Source organism: Rhagoletis pomonella, unplaced genomic scaffold, assembly GCF_013731165.1.
Source record: "Rhagoletis pomonella isolate Grant_MI unplaced genomic scaffold, Rhpom_1.0 Rhpom_scaffold_00005, whole genome shotgun sequence".
In the NCBI taxonomy this organism is placed as follows: Eukaryota; Metazoa; Arthropoda; class Insecta; order Diptera; family Tephritidae; genus Rhagoletis; species Rhagoletis pomonella.
Window position 1 is genome coordinate 67,203,524 of NW_023458559.1, and position 18,474 is coordinate 67,221,997.

Genomic DNA, 18,474 nt, shown 5'->3' on the forward strand with positions numbered 1-18,474 from the left:
CTGTAAAAGTTATTGAATAATGTATAAATTAAGATATAAGAGGGCTTAAGCGGACACGGGTATAGTGAAGGGAATAAAATCTTACAAATTTATGTAAATACTTTCTTAGTGAAAACTCAAAGGACAACTTTTTATTCCAGATATCGATAAAATAATGAAATTTATAAACTAAAATCAGAAATAAAGAAAATGACCCACAGACAACGCATTGAATGTTACGTAACAAAAATTTATAAAAAACAAGTAATTTTTAAGCAAAAAACAGAACCGACTTTAATTCTCATATAAAATTTAAGATTATCGTTACTTTCTTGATGATCCAATGATCGGATTTAAACCAACATAGTATGGGACCACCGGTGAGGTAACACCTTTCCTTTAAAAAAAGAATTGTTGAAATCGGTTAAAATGGTCCAAAGTTATGCGGTAATTTGCATTCAAAAAAAATCCGACGAATTGTTAACTTTCTCCTTTTTGTAGAGTCGGGTAAAAATAAAAATTATAAAGCTTGATAAAAATAAAAAACAAAAAACGTGAGAGCTCAAATTTATAAAACAAACAGCCATACAAAAAAAAATATATTTTTACGTTCGGTAAACGAGACTAGCCATTCGCACAGATTTGCAGCTGCTGTGTCCTTGGCTTGGGTAGTTCTTGAACTAAAGAACTAGTTCATCTCAATGAACTAAAGAACTAGTTCATCTCAATGAAATAGTTCACTAGTTCGGTCTTTTCATTGAACTAAATTTATCAGTGCCACTATTTAGCATTTTGGATCGTGATCCAAATATTCGTGGCACGAACGTAAAGATAGTAAAAATATGTTTAAAATAATCGACATGTGGAAGATCGACCTATGAATCTCGGCAGCTAGTTCAAATTCCGACACCAATTCTGTGCGAATTGACCACTCTTGCTTGCCGGCCAAACAAAAAATTCTTTTGTGGAGCCGTGTAAGGGAAATAGCAACCAACCATAGTTGGAAAAAAATGTCAAAGAATGTATGTTTTGAATAGATAACATTGTCTTGAGTTTTATAATAAAATAAATAATATAGATTAGCTTTTTAATTTATATTAAAAGAAAATTTTAGCTCAGGCCTTTGAGAATTTGAATATGGATACATAAAATGTTATAGAAATATTTTTGTAAAAAACGAGCACTTTTTCTCAGGTTTTTTTTTTTTTAATTAGGATGAATGAAAATCGGTAGTTTTTTCATTGGAATTAAAAATATAAAGATTTACGTGAGCTGGATCAGTTTGAAAATATCATCAAAAATAAATGTTTTTTATAAATAAAATTATATTTTTCCAAAAAAATTACCTCAGATGATAGAAGAGTTTAAGCCCAAAATGTCTGCAGAGAAATATTTAAAAATGATATCCATGCAATCAAGTATATTGAGATTTTTTGAGGTATTTTCAAATCGGTCCAACTCACGTAAATCTTCCTACTTTTTCCGAAATATTTTGGCAGAAGCCTTAAAACATTTTTTCGTGAACACAACTGACTGGTAAACTTAGTTTTTGTCTTAGTACAAAAAAAAATTTAATTTTAGAACTTGGCTTAGGTTCGGAAATATAATTAAATACTGATTGATATGTTTTAAAAAATTTTGAAGACAAAACTTAAATAAATAAATGAAAAAACTTAATGGTAAATAACAAATTTATAATTTAAGTAAAAAATTATACCATGCAAAGTAATAACAAGAATATATTGTGCCAGAGAAAATCAAAATTATATTTAAAATCTTTTTGCAAAAGGCACAATACAAATGTGTATTGAAATTTCTTAAATGCCGTGTATTTAGAAATATGGACATACATAACAATAAACACTGTGAACTACAAATTTTCGCCTGCAGTAATTCAAACTGGAGACTGTTATGGGTTTTTTTTTTTTGAAAAGCAGTGAAGTTTCCAACTGAGCATGAAAGTTGTAGCCTTATAGAAGTCGTAGGACTGAAATTAGTTGCTCTTAAAAATTATAGATAGGTGTGCGAAGCATATCAACACGCGAAATTTTGTATAATTGTTAGAGCGTCTTTCAGAATTTAACGCTTCAGCTCTGCTAAGCAAATTAGTGCATTGTTTTTATATTTAAATCGCACATTTTAGTTTAATTTGTTTATCTGTAGACCTATCAAAATTTCACAAACTGTATCTAACCTCATTATATTGTAATTATGTATGTATATCAAGTTATTTTTTAAGCTACCTTTACACACCCATGCAATTATGATTATGCGTTGATTTCATATATTATGAAATAAAATGGCATGTGCACACTGTAGCCAAAGTACTTTTCATTTTAATTTTAATGTTAAACTTAATTTAACAGTATAGTGTACGTATACATTTTATAAAGCTTCAGAAAACAACCCTTGTAAAGTTTGAATTGAGTTTTTCAAAATCAAAACTAAAAATGTGCGTTTATATTTTTTTGTAAATAAATACATAAAACAACATAAAATTAATTTTGTCTGGTATTTTAAGTAATTGTTTATTTTATTTTTAAAATAAAGGTGATTTTCCTAAGTGTAAAATTTAAAGCCTTTTATTTATGAGAAACAATCCAGAAAACAAACAAAATGAAAACTCTTGAAATATAATTTTATGAATATTTGTTGGTAAAGTGGATTTTTCTATAGGCTAGTAGTTCTTTCTTGTAAGTGCCGTGCTATAACAAGTTTTAATAAGTAATTCTTCTTAAACGTTTTTTTTACATACTTTCATTTATTTTATAATTATATTAATGCAATTAGAGTTATCAAAAATATACGTAGATATACTATATAAATAGAATATTAGATATTATAAATATCAATAGAGGTCTTAAGGGATTAAGTGCCAATTGTCAAGATAATTCTTATGTACATACATATGTATATGGTTTAATCAGCCGGTGGAATATAGTTTGAGGACACTGAACCATTGGTAGCGATTTCCCAAAAAAAGAAGTAGGCATATATTGACATACAACTAATTGAAATCCGTCGAGTTCTTAGTCTTGTTTAAGTTAAACAAAATTCAAAGCGTAATGCAGTTTTTGTTCCTTTTCGTCGTAATTATTTTGTTGCAGCATTATAATACATATTAATGCGTAGGTCGATATGATTATTTCTACATGAGAATCTTCATAATAGAAAAGAATCAGCACTGCAAAAAACTGAGTTGCAAAATTATATATTTTATTTGAAATGTGCCTAGCAGTTATTACATTTTTATGGTTGAGATCAGCGTTGCCGAGTGGACGATTTCGTCGTCATTTTGACGTTTTTTGAGCTCATTGACGTGTTGACGATTTTTTCCCCGTAATGACGATTTTTTGTTTATTTTAGTTTGGTTTACAACCAAGTAACATACATACGTCAAAAACCGATAAAACAAATGCTTTACTTTAGACAAAGATTTTAAAGTGAGCTTTAAAAGTTAAAGATTACTTCAGAAAAAGGCCCTAAGGGTCTTCACATCCATTTTAGTAGTTTTAGTAAATTGCTGGTTGACACTCGGTAATTTTATAAACTGTGAACGTACTTTTCAATTTTCTTTTGTTAGTCTGATAAACTGTTTATCAAAAGCGAATTCGTAGCTTTTTTCCTAAAAAAAAAAAAATTGTAACAGAAAATTTAAGGAATTTTACTTAAGGTGTTCTTACACAGAATGTATTGTCACTTTTTACATAAGGGAATGTCACATTTACAGATGATACATATCGTGTAAGAACACCTTTACTCATATGCGTTATGCATTTCGGCAGCGGGCGGATTTAAAATTGAATAAATATCGAACAGTTAATTGCAGTTTACCAACTACCAGAAAAATTATCAAGCTTTCTTCACGCTAATTCGATAACTGGTACACCGATAATAAAATAATTTTACACAAACAAAATACATTGGGGAAAATTACCGAACACCGAGTACCAAACTCGGTGTAAAGATCCCTACTTTAAAACTAGATCAAAAACTTCAACCCAGTGGAGTTCTACTATTTAAAGGCAGTTATGTTTTAGATCGTAGTTTTAAATTGTTAACAATTCCAAATCCACTTTTATTAACCCATATGCAATGTGGGTTCCATTTGGTTTTATAATCAGCCCAATTCTGAATATTCCTAGGGAGTTTCTGTTCAAAATCGGCCTAAATGTGTGGTCATATTTCTTGGGCCGTATGCATAAAGCCTAAGCAAATACTTTTTCTTAACTTTCAGACCTTTTACTCAATTTTTTCAAATAAATTTAAGTTAAAGGTATACAATTTTAAGAAAACGCAATTGCTTAGTTTTTATGCATACGACTAATTGTATGTAATTCCTTTGTATTTTTATTTTGTTAAACAAAATACAATAAACCAAAATTTGACGACTTTTTGGCCGAAATGACGATTTTTTTAGGGTTAAGTGACGATTTTCCAGCGAAAGCTTTGTTGTTGTTGTTGTTGTAGCAGCATACAAGTTCCCCATAGAGTTTTGGGGAGTGTTGCTGGGGTGACAGTCCTTGGCCAGATATAAATCTGGGTCGTTCCGGTTACGTACACCCGACTGTCGTGGGAACGCAGCGAAAGCTTTCGGCAACGTTGGTTGAGATAAGGAGTTTTAGGTTACCCCAGTAAGTAATTCAACAAATAAATATAAAGTTACACTTGCATTGCTTGCTGCTCTATAAGAATAATTGTCGATCTTGACTTTGAGTCGACGGTTACGAAATTTAAATTGGTTTTCCTACCACACGTGGAAAGACACTGATTATGTCTACTTTTATCAGTAAAATAAGCTACAGTATAGAATTTACATGTGTACATATAAGCAACTATTTATGACATGATAAATATTTTAAGTGCCCCAAGACCCGACCGGCTGAAGTTTTTATAATTTACATTAATAGTACCTACTACTATAATTGAAATCTGCTTTTATAAATTAAGTGACGCATTGGTACAAAACTACTAAGGCAAAATAAACAAGATAATACTATCAAACTTTTGAAGTTATGTACTTATGTATGTATGTAGCTACAATGCTTGTTGTGTATGCAACGATGAGCAGAACATAAAATTGCCACATTATAGCAGTTTTACACATCAAGGCAAGCGGAGATGGTTTTCTTCACAGCATCACGAGCATATGGGATGTATGAAAGTGAATACCAGGTCATAGCTAACGATTGAATGATAATGAAAATTAATGTCAAGCCGGCTTTATGGAGCTATAAAGTTATTAAAAAATAAAATGATTAAACTTAGTTTGAAGATATAAAAAAAAATATTAGAAATGACAAATATTTGTACCACAATTGCAGCTATGAAGGTCATAACTATCGATGCAAGCACAATGCAAGTGGCTATTAAGCGTGTAGATGAGAACATTTTCTTGATTTGATTAACTGGTCCCATAAGAAAACAGGTACTGTAATTAATGAGTTATATATAAATGAGTTGCATTCAGAGCGTAAATAATATGTTAATGCATACCTCGCCATTGATATTATATTACCGAGCGTATAGAAGACCGCAAACACCACTACGCCGCGGTGTAAGAAGAGCATCAAAGACCCGAGAAACGACAGTACGATGCCAAGTACAAAGCATATGCAAAAGCCTTTGATGCGTGTCGACCAGCTGAGCGTTGACATCTCATTGATCTGCAATGCAGTGATTCCAATATACATATAGTTTGGTGGAAAGAAGTTTGCATAGAAAATTAATTGATAAGAAATGTTGGAGTTTTTAAATTAGAATTTGTTTAACAATACGGATGTTTATGTTTAGATTAAAATGTAAATAAGTATACGTAAATACGTGAACTATTAATATATACATATGTATGTATATTACATATTTTCATATTTTCTTTTGATATGTGCGCTAGGTTTCCATAAATAATAATCATGTCGTAAACGCCCACCAATATCAGATGCCTATTAGATTCAGACTGGTCGTGTGGTCAACGGAGAATTCTCGGAAGAAGTTTATTCTACTTTCAAATATCAAGGCTATTTTTTGGTTCAATATTTTGCTTTAAAATACTCCTTTCGCCATACTCCCAATCCCTACGTGCTTTTAACAGGCAACGCAAAGGGGTGGCGGGCCACTTGTTGAGTCAGCAGCTTTTCGCAATATGTTAATTTATGTTACTTTTCAATGCAAGAATTGGAATTGGATTTAAATATTTCATTTTTAGGAAATAGAGACCAAAGCTTAGTACTAATACAAAAATTAAATTAAACTTATCTACTAAAATGGTTTAAAATAAATAATAGTTCTTTACCTGGGTTATGATACTACTCTCCTCCTCTGGGGTGGAATCATTTCCGTTAAGCACGCGACGTAATTTATCCATTTTCTTGGAGCTTACTTAATAGTTTACTCTTGCTACGAAAAATAAATTCTTCGGATATTCAATACAATGCAAAAATCTACAGGTTAAATTAAAAAACAAAAGCCGTGTATAAAAAATTACAACAAAATAGAAAACGAGCGAATGGTGGATGGGAAACAAAAGATTCTGATTAGTGATGTGTTGAATTGTCGATTCCCGATACTGATTCTTTACATTAAGCCTTTGCCATAATACACAGCCCAATTCTGAATGCTAGCAGGGTGTTTGTTCTCCGGGAATTAGTTTCTCCCGAGAAAGAAATCCTCCAATAATTAACTCCCAGGGAGTAGCATTTTTCCGAAAATTTGGGAGGAGGAAATTCGAACTTCGAAAGAGCTGTTTGACAGCTCAACTCCGCAATTTAATATAAAAAATCCGCAGGGAATGCACGTACCTGGTTGTCAGGTTATCTGGGTTAAAATTATTATTCTCAATTGTATCTTGTTGTTGTAAATTGAGTAAAACTATAGCCACATAACCAGGTAGCCTGATAATTGGCAGGTGTGAATATCCCAAATATTTTATCAGTTTTCACCTTAGTAGATCCAGGGTTCAAAAAAATGCTTTCGGTTCTCGGGCCTACGAAGATAATAGGGGTCATCACACCGAAGCTTGGTACTCGGTAACTCAATGCTTGGGATCTTCACACCGATCCTGGTCCTCGGTAATTTATTCCCATGTATTTTGTATGTGTTCATTGAAATCAGTATTGAAAGCTCTTTTGCCCCTAAATTCGGCTTTTGATAAGAGTCTTCCCATATTTTTGGCCTATGTCCTTATTAGAAATCTAAACATTTTGGTACCGAGTATCGAAAGTATTGAATACATTTTCAATCGGTACCGAGTATCGATCAATACTTAAAAGTATCGACTCAGCATTTCTCTAATTCTAATTGGAAAAAGGCGAATTTATACCAAGAATGATAGAATAGGGGCCAAGGCGAATTTATAAAAGGTGGTGTTGATGGCGAATTCACATTTTCGCCGCAGTACTTCCTAATGTCGAAGGCGAATTAATATAAGGTGGTGTTACTAGCTTAAACTATATTCACATATCAATATTATCTCAATCAAAGCTCGTTTTTTAATCACCCCGTTTACACAGGCAAATCTCAGATTATTCGCCGTCAAATTTGTTGTGCTCGTTATTCTCACATCTCAAGGAAAAGTTATGTTTCTTCTCTGTGCCACCGTGATGACGTTTTTCTGCTATAATAAGCAATATAAATATATTTTAACTTAACATTTTATTAAAAATACCTTTACAAACCTCTTTTACTTGCTAGCGTACATTTTTGTTTACTTTCACATTTGGCATTTCTCCTCTTTTTCGCAAAAACAATCGATAAAACTAGGATGGATACCGAAAAGTTATCGGTTAAATCTGAGATTATTTTATAATTACAGATTAACAAGGGACGAATTTTATATGGCTAATCTCTTGTTATAATTACAGATTAGGGTGTTAAGCTCAAAAATGAGGATAATCTACTTATATTAGCTGGTTTTGTGTATGTGTTTCGCCGCACGGCTTCTGATGTCAAATTGAAAAATTTTGTTTAAATTTCTACACACTTTTACAGATTTTGACAGTTTATGCCGCCAAAGCAAACACAAAATATATGTAAATTTTTGTTTTTGTACTCCTGCTATCACCTTATATTAATTCGCCTTGCTAATGTTAAAATGGTGTGTTAGTTGTAAGCAAGGCGAATTCATATTACAAAAAACACATCATTTTGAGTTTAAGAAGTACCGCGGCGAAAATCTAAATTCGCCATCAACACCACCTTGTATAAATTCGCCTTGATAGGGGCCATGGCGAATTTATACAAGGTGGGGTTGTCCAGTCCAAGGCGAATTTATACGAGGTGGTGTTGGAAGCGAATTTAGATTTTCGCCGCGGTAATTCCTAATGTCAAAATGATGTGTTTGTTGAAAACAAGGCGAATTCATATTACAACAAACACATCATTTTGACATTAAGTAGTACTGCGGCGAAAATGTAAATTCGCCATTAACACCACCTTGTATAAATTCGCATCGATCCAACCTGTTGATTTCTTCTTCTTTCCTTCGCCTTAGATGTATTTTGTTTTTGCTTTTACTGATTTGACAACATGCCCATGAATAGCAAAAATAAAATACATATAAACTGAGGCGAATTGAGATTTGACATTTTGACATACAAGGCAGATACGTTATCTACGTTCTTTGGTGGCAGTTTTTCGAAATCAGCTGTTTTTTTTTGCTGGCAGTACTGCTCAGTTAATCCCAAGGTGTATTAAACAAGGTGGTGTTGGGGCGAAAGCCGAGTTTTTCGCCGTGGAGGCCATTACGTCAAAATGATGTGTTTGTTGTAACTCATACCAATGACAGTATGGACATCAGCGTATAATTTGTTAGTGTAATTTTTTACTTATATACATCCAACACCACCTTGTTAAATACGCCTTGGTTAATCCCAAATTCTAAATTCACCGCCACTGCCTCCATCGCAGCTAACTTCGCATGTTAAATTTGGCATAAATTAAACTCAGCCAACTCCTGTTTATGTCACCGAATCCTCAAAGCCAACAACAAAAACGTAAACAATCAAAAGGGAATGCCAAAAAACGCGTCACTGACAACCATGGTGAAATGAACTATTCTATCGTTCTTGACTGACAACGCCGTAATGTGTTTGCTGCGGCAGTGACTGCCAATATTAATACAATTTTCTTAAAAACTATACATAACGTATATGTATGTATGTATGTACATCAAATTAAAGGGAATTAAGTTATTCTTTGACCCTGCTTGCAACAGAAATATATGCCAGTTCCATTATTTCTTGAGGAAAGACTGAGGCAACAGGCTGTGAAGTATCAGATGTCAAAATTCTTTGGGCACACACACGAAATAATGGCAATTTTTGCCTGGCTGCCTGGCCTTTAAAATCTGATTAAAAAACGGAAATTAATCGAAAACCCGATTTTTTGAAATCGGTGCCAATTCCTAATTCGCGCACATGCCCTTCAGCTGTCAAAAACAGCTGACTTTTGTTTTTACTTTACATCGCGTACAAAATGTTGATTTTAGGAAATCTGCGGTTAATAACAAAATTACGTCAAAATAATGCAAAAAAGTTTATTTTCGTGCCGCAGATTCTGCGTGAACTACGTAATCAGCCATGGCAGCGACCAGCAGTTAGCGCATCAAACGATATAGATGAGCAAGTCAATCCCCCTATACGACCCGCGCAGATTGAACCGCGTGATACAACAGGCATTACGGAAGTAGTAAATAAATATTTAAAAAAAGAATTGCAACAAATCGAAAATTACCAAGCCACAAATGAAACATCATCGAGTAAAAGCGCTGCACCAAGCCAACATTTGCCCGCCAGCGATGATGATTTTGTTGATGAAGCCGATTCGGTAGCCGTTGGTCAAGCTAAAAAGGATTATGTGCCCACATTCAATTTGGCTGCATACGTCAACAAATCTCCTACGCTACAGCAGTTTATCCAACTGGGCGTAGACTTGAGTAGTATTGAGAGACGTAAAGGCTTGGCTAAATTTGTACTGGGCCTGGATTTCGAAAAAAATGTGAAACCGTATCTCTACTTTCTACAGGATCAAGGGGTACCAGCAGCGGCCTTTGGTGAATTTCTCACGAAAAATCCGTTAATTTTTAAAGTGGATATAGATGATTTGCAAACGCGTGTTAACTACTTAGAATCCAAAAATTTCACAGCTGAACAACGCCAACGCATATTCACCCGAAATCCTTATTGGCTGATGTTTTCAACGCAACGCATTGACAGACGGCTTGGACACTTCCAGAAAGAATTTCGACTGAGCGGTGATGATGTGCGATTTTTAACATCGAAACAACCGCGGCTGATAACTTACAGCATGGAGCATATACGCAAATCATCGTTTTGTATACGCGAGGAAATGGGCTTCGATAAGGATGAAATTAAGTGCTTGCTCTTGAACAAGCCACGATTGTGGATGATGAGTAAATTGATGAAAAATTTGTTTTGAAAAGCGTAGAATAACGTTAGCCTCATTTTTTTTTTACAGAATCTGACGATCTAATTGAACGTTTTGCTTATGCACACCAAACAATGCAGCTATCGCATGACATGCTAATACAGTTTCCTGAAGTGCTGACATCGCGCGAGTTCCGCTTACGACAGCGTCATGAGTTCCTTGTTACACTAGGTCGTGCGCAATACGATCCCGAGAAGGATTTGTATGTCTCACCAAAAGATTTAGTCAGTGGTAATGATTTTCAATTTGTACGTCAAGTGGCAAAGAGCGATCTGGAAACATATGAGCTATTTTTAAAGACGCGATAGTGCATATACGGATTGAAATAATTTCTAAAATAAAAATATACCTTTAGTTTTATCATAACGCTCTATGCTCTTCACAAAATGTCATTAGGTGTTTAATAGTAGCATTTATTGTGAACTAGTTTTAACACAAAGAACAAAAAATAAAATCAGTTGAGTTTAAATTAAAAATAAGTATTTGGCGGTTACACATGTGCTGAATGTTAAGCCTACTCCACCAACTTGCGATTTACGTCTGTGCTTTCACAAATGCTGTTCCGATTTCTCGTTCAATAAGCGACTGTGAATAGTTTTTAGTCTTCATCTTTCGTCAACTATTTATTTGTAGAAGGATGAGCGCCTATAATTTGTTCCCACTGACTTATTGAACAAGACAACGACGTTGACAATATCATGGAAAAGCGATAATCGAATAATAGTGGTTTATTTACTACCAGTCGACACTCGAAATAGGGATGATAATTTAAATGAAAATTATTAAAAATAAAAAAATTAACATAATTTGCAAACAATATTATTTTGAATTTTGTTGCTAATTAGTTGAACGCAGGTGTATATAAATGAAAATTACATAAAACACCACATTCACCAACACTTGAAAGAAAAAATCGAAAACGGAATTTCAAAACTACCAACACCCTCACTACTCAGTAGCCATCAACAAAGATTTAATACCTCTGCAATACCCCACTATGTAAACGGTTTTAAAACGAGGATATTTTCCCCCGACTCCGCCTTGGACACACCAACACAAACACATGTATATCTCCAAGAAAAAGAAAACTGAAGAAATTACCTAGCTATAAACAAAAGTAATTTCTGCAACGTAGAGCTGATGGCCCGGTAGCCACTGCTGATATTCATATTAGTTCTAAATAATAGTAATAAATACACAGTGTTTATTTCGCTTCTTTAGTTTTTTTATTTTTTTTTTTTTATTGCATTTCTCATACTTTTTTCCATTTGTCGTTTCTTTAGTTTATCAAAAAAGTCTATAAGATTTTTAATAATATAATTATGCATATACATATGTATGTAAATATATACTAGATACATAGTTATATGTATGTGTTGTATATAGGGAAAGGGGTTTTTGCCATAACGACGGTATTTTCGAATTCTTACTTCTTCAATTAAATTCAATTATACATATTATTTTATTCGCTTTGATATTAAAAATATAATCAATTTTTGTTTCCGTTAAATATGTACAATACCAGGCAGGTTCTAGAATCCGAGTGAAAGTGAAATTGAAAACTAAAAAATGAATTCAAGTGTATTTGACATGATAAACGCGAAATACGAACACCAAAATTCGGCTTCAAAGTTAACTTAAGTCATTTGTAGTCGGAACCCGCCTGTATTGTTAAATGAATGTATGTATGCAAATGGTATTGAGGAAATGTTCTCGCGTCTTAATTTAACTACAAGCTAGAAAAAAACAAACGCGTTCTGGTGGTATTGGTGAACTCGACAATTTCGAGTACCAAAAATACATCCGTAGTTGCATAATCATATAGTATGTATATAAATATAAAACATAGATATATTTTTTGTATTATATAAATTAACATTAAAAACATTTAAAAAGGTAAACTAGCGGGAAATTTTAGAGTAAGGAGTGGTTGAATATAGCTTAGCTACTAAACAACTTCACAAAACTATTCTTTTGTCGCAAATGTATATCAAATAATGTAGATTTTGCACTGAATAAACTGCCTTAACACAAAATATGAAATTCCGCATTCCGCATTTTCTTTTGCTTTTTGTATTTTTACTAGTAAAACACGCCAAATACTGTATGCTACTGCCTTTCCTTTCTTACTCGCTTTATTTTTTTTACTTTATTTTTCTGTAAAAATATTAAAATAGTTTAGATATTTTTTGTTTAATAAAAATTGTAAAAATATGAAATACAAAGCATTTTTGTAAGAACATTAAATCGCATTTTAGTTTCGAAAAATTGGGGTTATATAATAATACAAGTAATAATAATAAAAAGACCTGAGCCCACGCTTGTGTTGCACGTTTCAATCAGCAAGTTTTTCCAAGTAAATATATATGTATGGTAATCGAATTGTTTTTATTTTTGCTTTTATTTCTCTATTCTATGTATAAATTGTTGCTTTGCGTTTGTGTGATTAGTCAAATACTCTCCCCATAACTTGCAACTGCAGCATACTTTCAAATCCACTTACTGATCAGATCCCGTACGGCCAATGAAATGAACTCAATCAAATCACACAACGCTAGTTGCTTGTATATATGTATGTGTTTTTTTTTTTAAATTTATTTATATGTAGTGTATGTATGTATATAATTATCTTACTAATTTGTTTTGTTACATTTCTTGGTGTCTCTCAATGCCGGCAACGGTTTTATATTGGCTGATTATCGAATGCTCTAACTGCTATCGCACGCTTTCCATATAACGCAATGCACATAAGTAATTATATTCATACAGAAATACATACATATACATACATATGATTTTATGCGTTTAATATGCGCATAAAAATGTCATCGCTTTATTTTAAAAAATTCTTATCTTTCTTAATTCCATGTTATTTGTTGTTGCTGTTTTATTGTTAATCTTCGCTATAAATATTCTCACTGCTACTTATTTTGTGGTATGAAAATATTTTTACAACTGTTTCATCTGCGCTCGTTCTTAGATATTTCTGATAGCTCCTTAACTTTCAATTTCGTTTTACTGTTTTTCTATTTCAAATATTAAAACGTTGTTTTATTTTACAACTTTCGCTCATTGTTTTGCTGCTGCTTTCCGCTTTGTTTAAAATAATAATATTAAAAATAATATATATGTATATAAATCACTTTTCTTTAACATTCCGTTCAGTCAATGACAACTCGGGTCAAGAGAATGCCACGTTTGCTGAGCCATAAGCTGTAAGTAAAAAAGGAAATATATATAATTTTGCATCTTCTCCGATCTATATGTATATTCAGAGATTGATAACTTTAATTGCATGCATACTTACCCTAGTCCAGCGCCTAATAACAAGGACAGCACATTCGACAAAATGAGCGAGTATAGTATTTCTCTGGAAAATAGCGAATTCTTGCCAAGACGCGTCAAACGAATGGAATAACCAGCACCCTTCTTCTTTTGTGGATGTTCAAATTTCCAATCTCTGCAAGAAAAAGTAAATTAGGTTATAAAAACGTTAGGCCCGTTTTTCCATTTCCATTAGATTGTGAAAATGCATTAAGAATGAGATCAGGAGTGTAAGTTGATGTTAACTAAAACTAGAAGTGACAATACGAATGCATTTTGAATAACAATTTCTTATACTCACTTTGGTGGTTCTTGATCCGGTCGGCTATTCCATTCATCCAGCCAGTCTGTGTCTTTGTGACTATCGCCCTCCTACAATAAATATAAGAAAAATAGATACTGATAAAAACACGATTTTAGGCTTCTGTATTGCTACAAACCTTATTCCAATAATTAATGTAAACATTCTTGAGATCTTCATTGGGTGTGAGCTCGGTATTCGGACTGTTTGGTGGCGATTTGGGGCTGTAAATATTAATCATAAATGAAGAAAAAACTCAAGTAAAACGGTTACAAGCGCTTACCTATCCCTGGGTGTATCACGGCGCGAACTGGCCAGTGAGACAACACGACTGGAGTGATTTGATTCGCGTTGCGCTTCGCGCAACAAACGTAAATACTCTTCACCACTTGTGAAGGGCAATGGTGTGATTCGATCCGGACTCTTGACGCCAGCCATTGTAGCAGCGCTGCTCAGCTCAATCCAAGATTCTGAAATATACAAAAAATTACAAAAAATTAAAAACAATACAAAAATGCTGATTTTGGCAAATTAATAAAACAAAAACTAGCAAATTTCACTAGTAACACACCGTACCTTGAAAAGCAAAATGATAACAAAGTAGATATAGCGAAAATTCAAGATCCAAGATATGTATGTATTATGTATATACTGAAAAATGCGCTTCCTCTGGCTGTTCAAATTTCAGTACAAATGGATAGCAGCTATACTGCAATGAACTCACTAACAGACTGACTTGCCTGCTGTTTGTTGTCAGCTAACTGGCCCTCCAATGGAGTACACTTTGAGTGCAAGCTTGTCGAAAAAACTCAAGACCTCAGTTTGTATATAAAGTTATTTACAGTACGCATACAAGCAAGAAGAATTGTTTGTTTTTCTTGTTAGCTATTATTCTTTTTAATAAGCAACAAAGAGAATCAGCAGCTGACTGACAATCACGACCAGCAACCAACTGCCAACTGCAAGATGATGACTAACCAGTTTTTTGGCCAAACTGGTGCGGATATAGTAAATCGTCAACAGCAACAAAGCAGGTAAACAATAACAAAAGCGATGAAATATATAGCATAGAGAATGCAATTACATCGTGGTAAATTCACTCACTTCTTCACTCAGAAAAGAACATTAATAATAACAATGGAAAACTCACTCAAATGTAGGCATTAAGACGCAATTGCTTGGATAATAGCTATGTATGTATCTACCAATGACTGCAGGGAACACACGCCAGTGCATCTACATACATACCGTCGCTTAAAATACCAAACCGCGTATCGTCATTCTGGAAAACCGCGCAACTGATATTTGCTGCCAAAAATTGGATTTGGCCACACAAGCTCTTGGCTCCAGCCTTACCCATTTCTCCTGAAATATACTAGTCAGAAATGCAATTGCTTTATAAAAAAGATAGTCTTTTTGAAATATAAGTCTCTAGAAAATAATTTATACAACCTCACATACGCGGTTTTGCATTTTGTTGATACGCGGTTTTGTATTTTAAACGACGATATGTACATACATAAGACGTATAACAGCCGGAACAAGGTAATACAATAACATGTGAATGTGAAATGTGAGTCGAGAATTTAATTCAGTTAATAAGTAGAATGCAATTGAGTAGAAAAGCATTGAAAAGTGTACAGTGTTCTCTTTATGCAAAAGCCAGTCAGAATTGGCCAGTAACAAAATTCAGAGAATAAGGTATCTTAAAGCTTAAACAGACGGCAGGGTTGATCCGGATTAACTCGGACTTAATCCAGATCAATTGCAGTTAATTCCCTAGTTTATCCGGATCAACGCATTTGCAAACTTCACTGCCAGCTGGCGTCCACGGTTGCATTTCGAGCATAATACATTTTTAAATCAATTATTTCAGATGGAAAACAAAACAGAACCTATACCTATATTTCTTCCTATTCTGACTTTCTTCAACATACGCTTCAATTTCTTTGTTCCTGGACTGCGTTCCGATTACGAATACAGCTTTTTCGGCCGAGTACCTTTCGAATGCTGGGAATTAATTAAATTAATTGTAGTAAATCGCGACAAGATTGTTCATTTTAAAATTTAACCCGAACTCTTTGATTCAAATTATTGTTGACAAAAATGCAACCGTGTGCCACAATCCTGCTTACAAATTCTTGCTGGCCAAAATTATCCCAGCATGAACTTGCAACTTCCCCTCCAAATGAAATGTCAAAATTGTACTCTCTCCTTGCAAGTTTTACTAGTTTTTTGGCCAAACGAACACGATTTGGTAACAATTGGTACCAACTTGTACAAGTTTTTTGCATAGCGAATACTCTTCTTATCGGTTTTTGAAATGGCACTTCACTCGCATTAATTTTATTCTTAATACTTGATGGAAGCGAACTATTAGAGCCATTTCAACAATATTAAAGTGGACTCTCTGTAGACATTCGCATTCGCAAAACATTCGTATCATTTGATGCAAACGCGAATGTGCAAAATCATAAGAATGATTCGCAAAACGAATGCGAATGCAAATATTCGCATTATCCCTGGTACACTACCGCCGATTTCTTAGAATTTTTTTGTCGACGATGTTGCGCATGTGTTTCCATATAAGGTATGAACAAAATCTATTTTTATATGGAAGAAAATGCGCAACACCCTCGACGAAAAAAAAAACTAAAAAATCAGCAGTAATTTTTAGCTACTTGAAACTTGCACTTTATTATACCAAAATTGAACGGGCTACAAAACTGCATACCGAAAACTTTTCTAAAAATTCTGACTTAACAAGTTTGATGAATTTTTTTTCAAGTTTGATTAATTTTTATGAATTTTGTACAAAGTTTGCAAGAATGATTTATATGGTTTTTGTTATAGAATGAGCTATATTTTAAATGAAAATTAACGAAAAAGATTTATGAGGGAAACATTTTGAATATTGTGAAAAAAAACTAAATTACGAGTACTTCTGTGAGTGACTGCATGTATGTGCACATGTATAAAAAAATTGCAAAATAAATGGATAAGAAATGTATCAACATATACATACAAACATATATGTAGTAGGTGTGTGACAGTCACGCAAACAGAGCAAATGAAACAAAATATGACATGTTGCGGTCAAGAACCTTACAAAGGTAGATATGCAATATGCACATATGTAAATATGCATATATAGTAGATACTAGGATTCAGATGTATAAGCTGATAACCTGCAAACATTTCAAGGTAGTTAGCACAACAATGAATGGCTGTCACCTGCGTCAAAGAATTAATGTTTCAATGACGAAGGCGACGGCTAGCAAAACAAAGAAAGTACAAGCGCCAAAGGTCACTAGCCAGGAAGGCGAGTATATGTATGTATATCGCCGGAGGATATTAGTTCCACAGGCTAATACGGCAGACGTTCATGGTATTTTTTTTATCAAAGCGATGCAGGCAAGCAAGCTGATTTTATAAATGAAAGGAGACATCGATTGACAGTGTATATCATACATCGGCGTTTTAAGTACAAAACCACGTTATCAACAAAATGTGTTAGAAAGCTCTTAGTATTGCTGATGTGGAATCATCTTAGTCGGGGTATAAATTAATAAAAAAAGGGAAATTTTATTTTAAAAACACGCAATTTAACTCATGATTGTTTTTACTTTCCTATCAAATATGTACTTTAAAATTCTTAGATTTTCCACATTTAAAAGGCTATCATGAAAGTGATATATGTACATATATTGCCGACAATCTCGCCCGAGTCTGCACTTAACAGTTATGCTCTGCCTACAGACTCCGAAATCTAGCGCCCATTCGAAGTTCAATAAGAAGTCTAGAACGCCATTTATTTTCCACACGAGCTTCAGATTTTATTATATTTACCTAATTTTGGTCTAAAAAAGTGCAAAGTGTAAATTCATTGTTAGCTTTGTGAAATTGTGTCGACGCTACCTTCACCATTTCACCGCGAATTATTTATTTATTTAACTTATTTACGATAACACTTAAGCAAATATTTATGCACGTAACAATTCTTGCAATACGCATATGTGTAAGTATGTTAGCACATTGTTAGTAAATAACAATTGCACATCTATGTATGTATCACCACCTCACCAGTTGGTTTTTCTTTAGATATGACGCTGTGATAATCAAGTGGTAATGACCAGCAAAAATAAATGTGACTAATGCCAAGGACACTCTTTGTTTTGATTATAACTGTATTTATAAGTAAAAAGAAACATATCGATCGCCCTATCTCGACTGTCCGTTTAAAAACGTCTTCTCTCGGTAAATGGTTGAAAAACGCCCATTCTCAGAAAATGGTTCAATATATCGCACACCGTCTTCAAAAGAGTCACAACTCAAAATTTGGCATTTTTCAGATTATGCGCTAACAATTTACGGAGAGCTTTTATTTAACTTTTAGCAAAAGCTGGAGCAAATTTTTGTTACAATTT

General features: G+C 33.4%; 3 protein-coding genes and 1 long non-coding RNA gene across 4 annotated transcripts; 2 read left to right on the forward strand and 2 right to left on the reverse strand.

Annotated features, from left to right (window-relative positions):
• Positions 1-4,026: 4,026 nt before the first annotated feature.
• On the reverse strand, positions 4,027-6,435 carry LOC118739402 (vesicle transport protein SFT2B). The gene is made up of 4 exons (XM_036470692.1): positions 6,272-6,435; positions 5,476-5,645; positions 5,293-5,410; positions 4,027-5,210 (listed from the first exon to the last, which is right to left on the reverse strand). The coding sequence occupies exons 1-4, from the start codon at positions 6,341-6,343 to the stop codon at positions 5,079-5,081; spliced, it is 492 nt and encodes a 163-aa protein (XP_036326585.1). The 5' UTR covers positions 6,344-6,435; the 3' UTR covers positions 4,027-5,078.
• A 2,960-nt stretch (positions 6,436-9,395) lies between these two features.
• On the forward strand, positions 9,396-11,220 carry LOC118739403 (transcription termination factor 3, mitochondrial-like). Its single transcript, XM_036470693.1, has 2 exons — positions 9,396-10,387; positions 10,453-11,220. The coding sequence occupies exons 1-2, from the start codon at positions 9,451-9,453 to the stop codon at positions 10,728-10,730; spliced, it is 1,215 nt and encodes a 404-aa protein (XP_036326586.1). The 5' UTR covers positions 9,396-9,450; the 3' UTR covers positions 10,731-11,220.
• Positions 11,221-12,791: 1,571 nt separating this feature from the next.
• Positions 12,792-14,824, reverse strand: LOC118739404 (BCL2/adenovirus E1B 19 kDa protein-interacting protein 3-like). The gene is made up of 6 exons (XM_036470696.1): positions 14,624-14,824; positions 14,331-14,517; positions 14,187-14,271; positions 14,048-14,118; positions 13,730-13,882; positions 12,792-13,635 (listed from the first exon to the last, which is right to left on the reverse strand). Exons 2-6 carry the CDS (start codon positions 14,483-14,485, stop codon positions 13,584-13,586), a joined length of 516 nt encoding a protein of 171 aa, XP_036326589.1. The 5' UTR covers positions 14,486-14,517; positions 14,624-14,824; the 3' UTR covers positions 12,792-13,583.
• A 2,314-nt stretch (positions 14,825-17,138) lies between these two features.
• Positions 17,139-18,211, forward strand: LOC118739405. The gene is made up of 2 exons (XR_004993012.1): positions 17,139-17,605; positions 17,707-18,211. It is a non-coding gene; the product is annotated as an uncharacterized LOC118739405 (long non-coding RNA).
• Positions 18,212-18,474: the final 263 nt, after the last annotated feature.

What these genes read in the sequence shown, in the direction of transcription:
- LOC118739402 (XM_036470692.1), bottom strand. Translation starts at nt 6,343, where the DNA reads ATGGATAAATTACGTCGCGTGCTTAACGGAAATGATTCCACCCCAGAG. An exon ending in AGAGTAGTATCATAACCCAG is followed by an intron (nt 5,646 to 6,271) that starts GTAAAGAACTAT and finishes ACTGCATTGCAG; the next exon opens with ATCAATGAGATGTCAACGCT. An exon ending in AATATAATATCAATGGCGAG is followed by an intron (nt 5,411 to 5,475) that starts GTATGCATTAAC and finishes CATTAATTACAG; the next exon opens with TACCTGTTTTCTTATGGGAC.
- LOC118739403 (XM_036470693.1), top strand. Translation starts at nt 9,451, where the DNA reads ATGTTGATTTTAGGAAATCTGCGGTTAATAACAAAATTACGTCAAAAT. An exon ending in GCCACGATTGTGGATGATGA is followed by an intron (nt 10,388 to 10,452) that starts GTAAATTGATGA and finishes TTTTTTTTACAG; the next exon opens with AATCTGACGATCTAATTGAA.
- LOC118739404 (XM_036470696.1), bottom strand. Translation starts at nt 14,485, where the DNA reads ATGGCTGGCGTCAAGAGTCCGGATCGAATCACACCATTGCCCTTCACA. An exon ending in ACATTAATTATTGGAATAAG is followed by an intron (nt 14,119 to 14,186) that starts GTTTGTAGCAAT and finishes TATTTATTGTAG; the next exon opens with GAGGGCGATAGTCACAAAGA. An exon ending in TTATTAGGCGCTGGACTAGG is followed by an intron (nt 13,636 to 13,729) that starts GTAAGTATGCAT and finishes TTTTACTTACAG; the next exon opens with CTTATGGCTCAGCAAACGTG.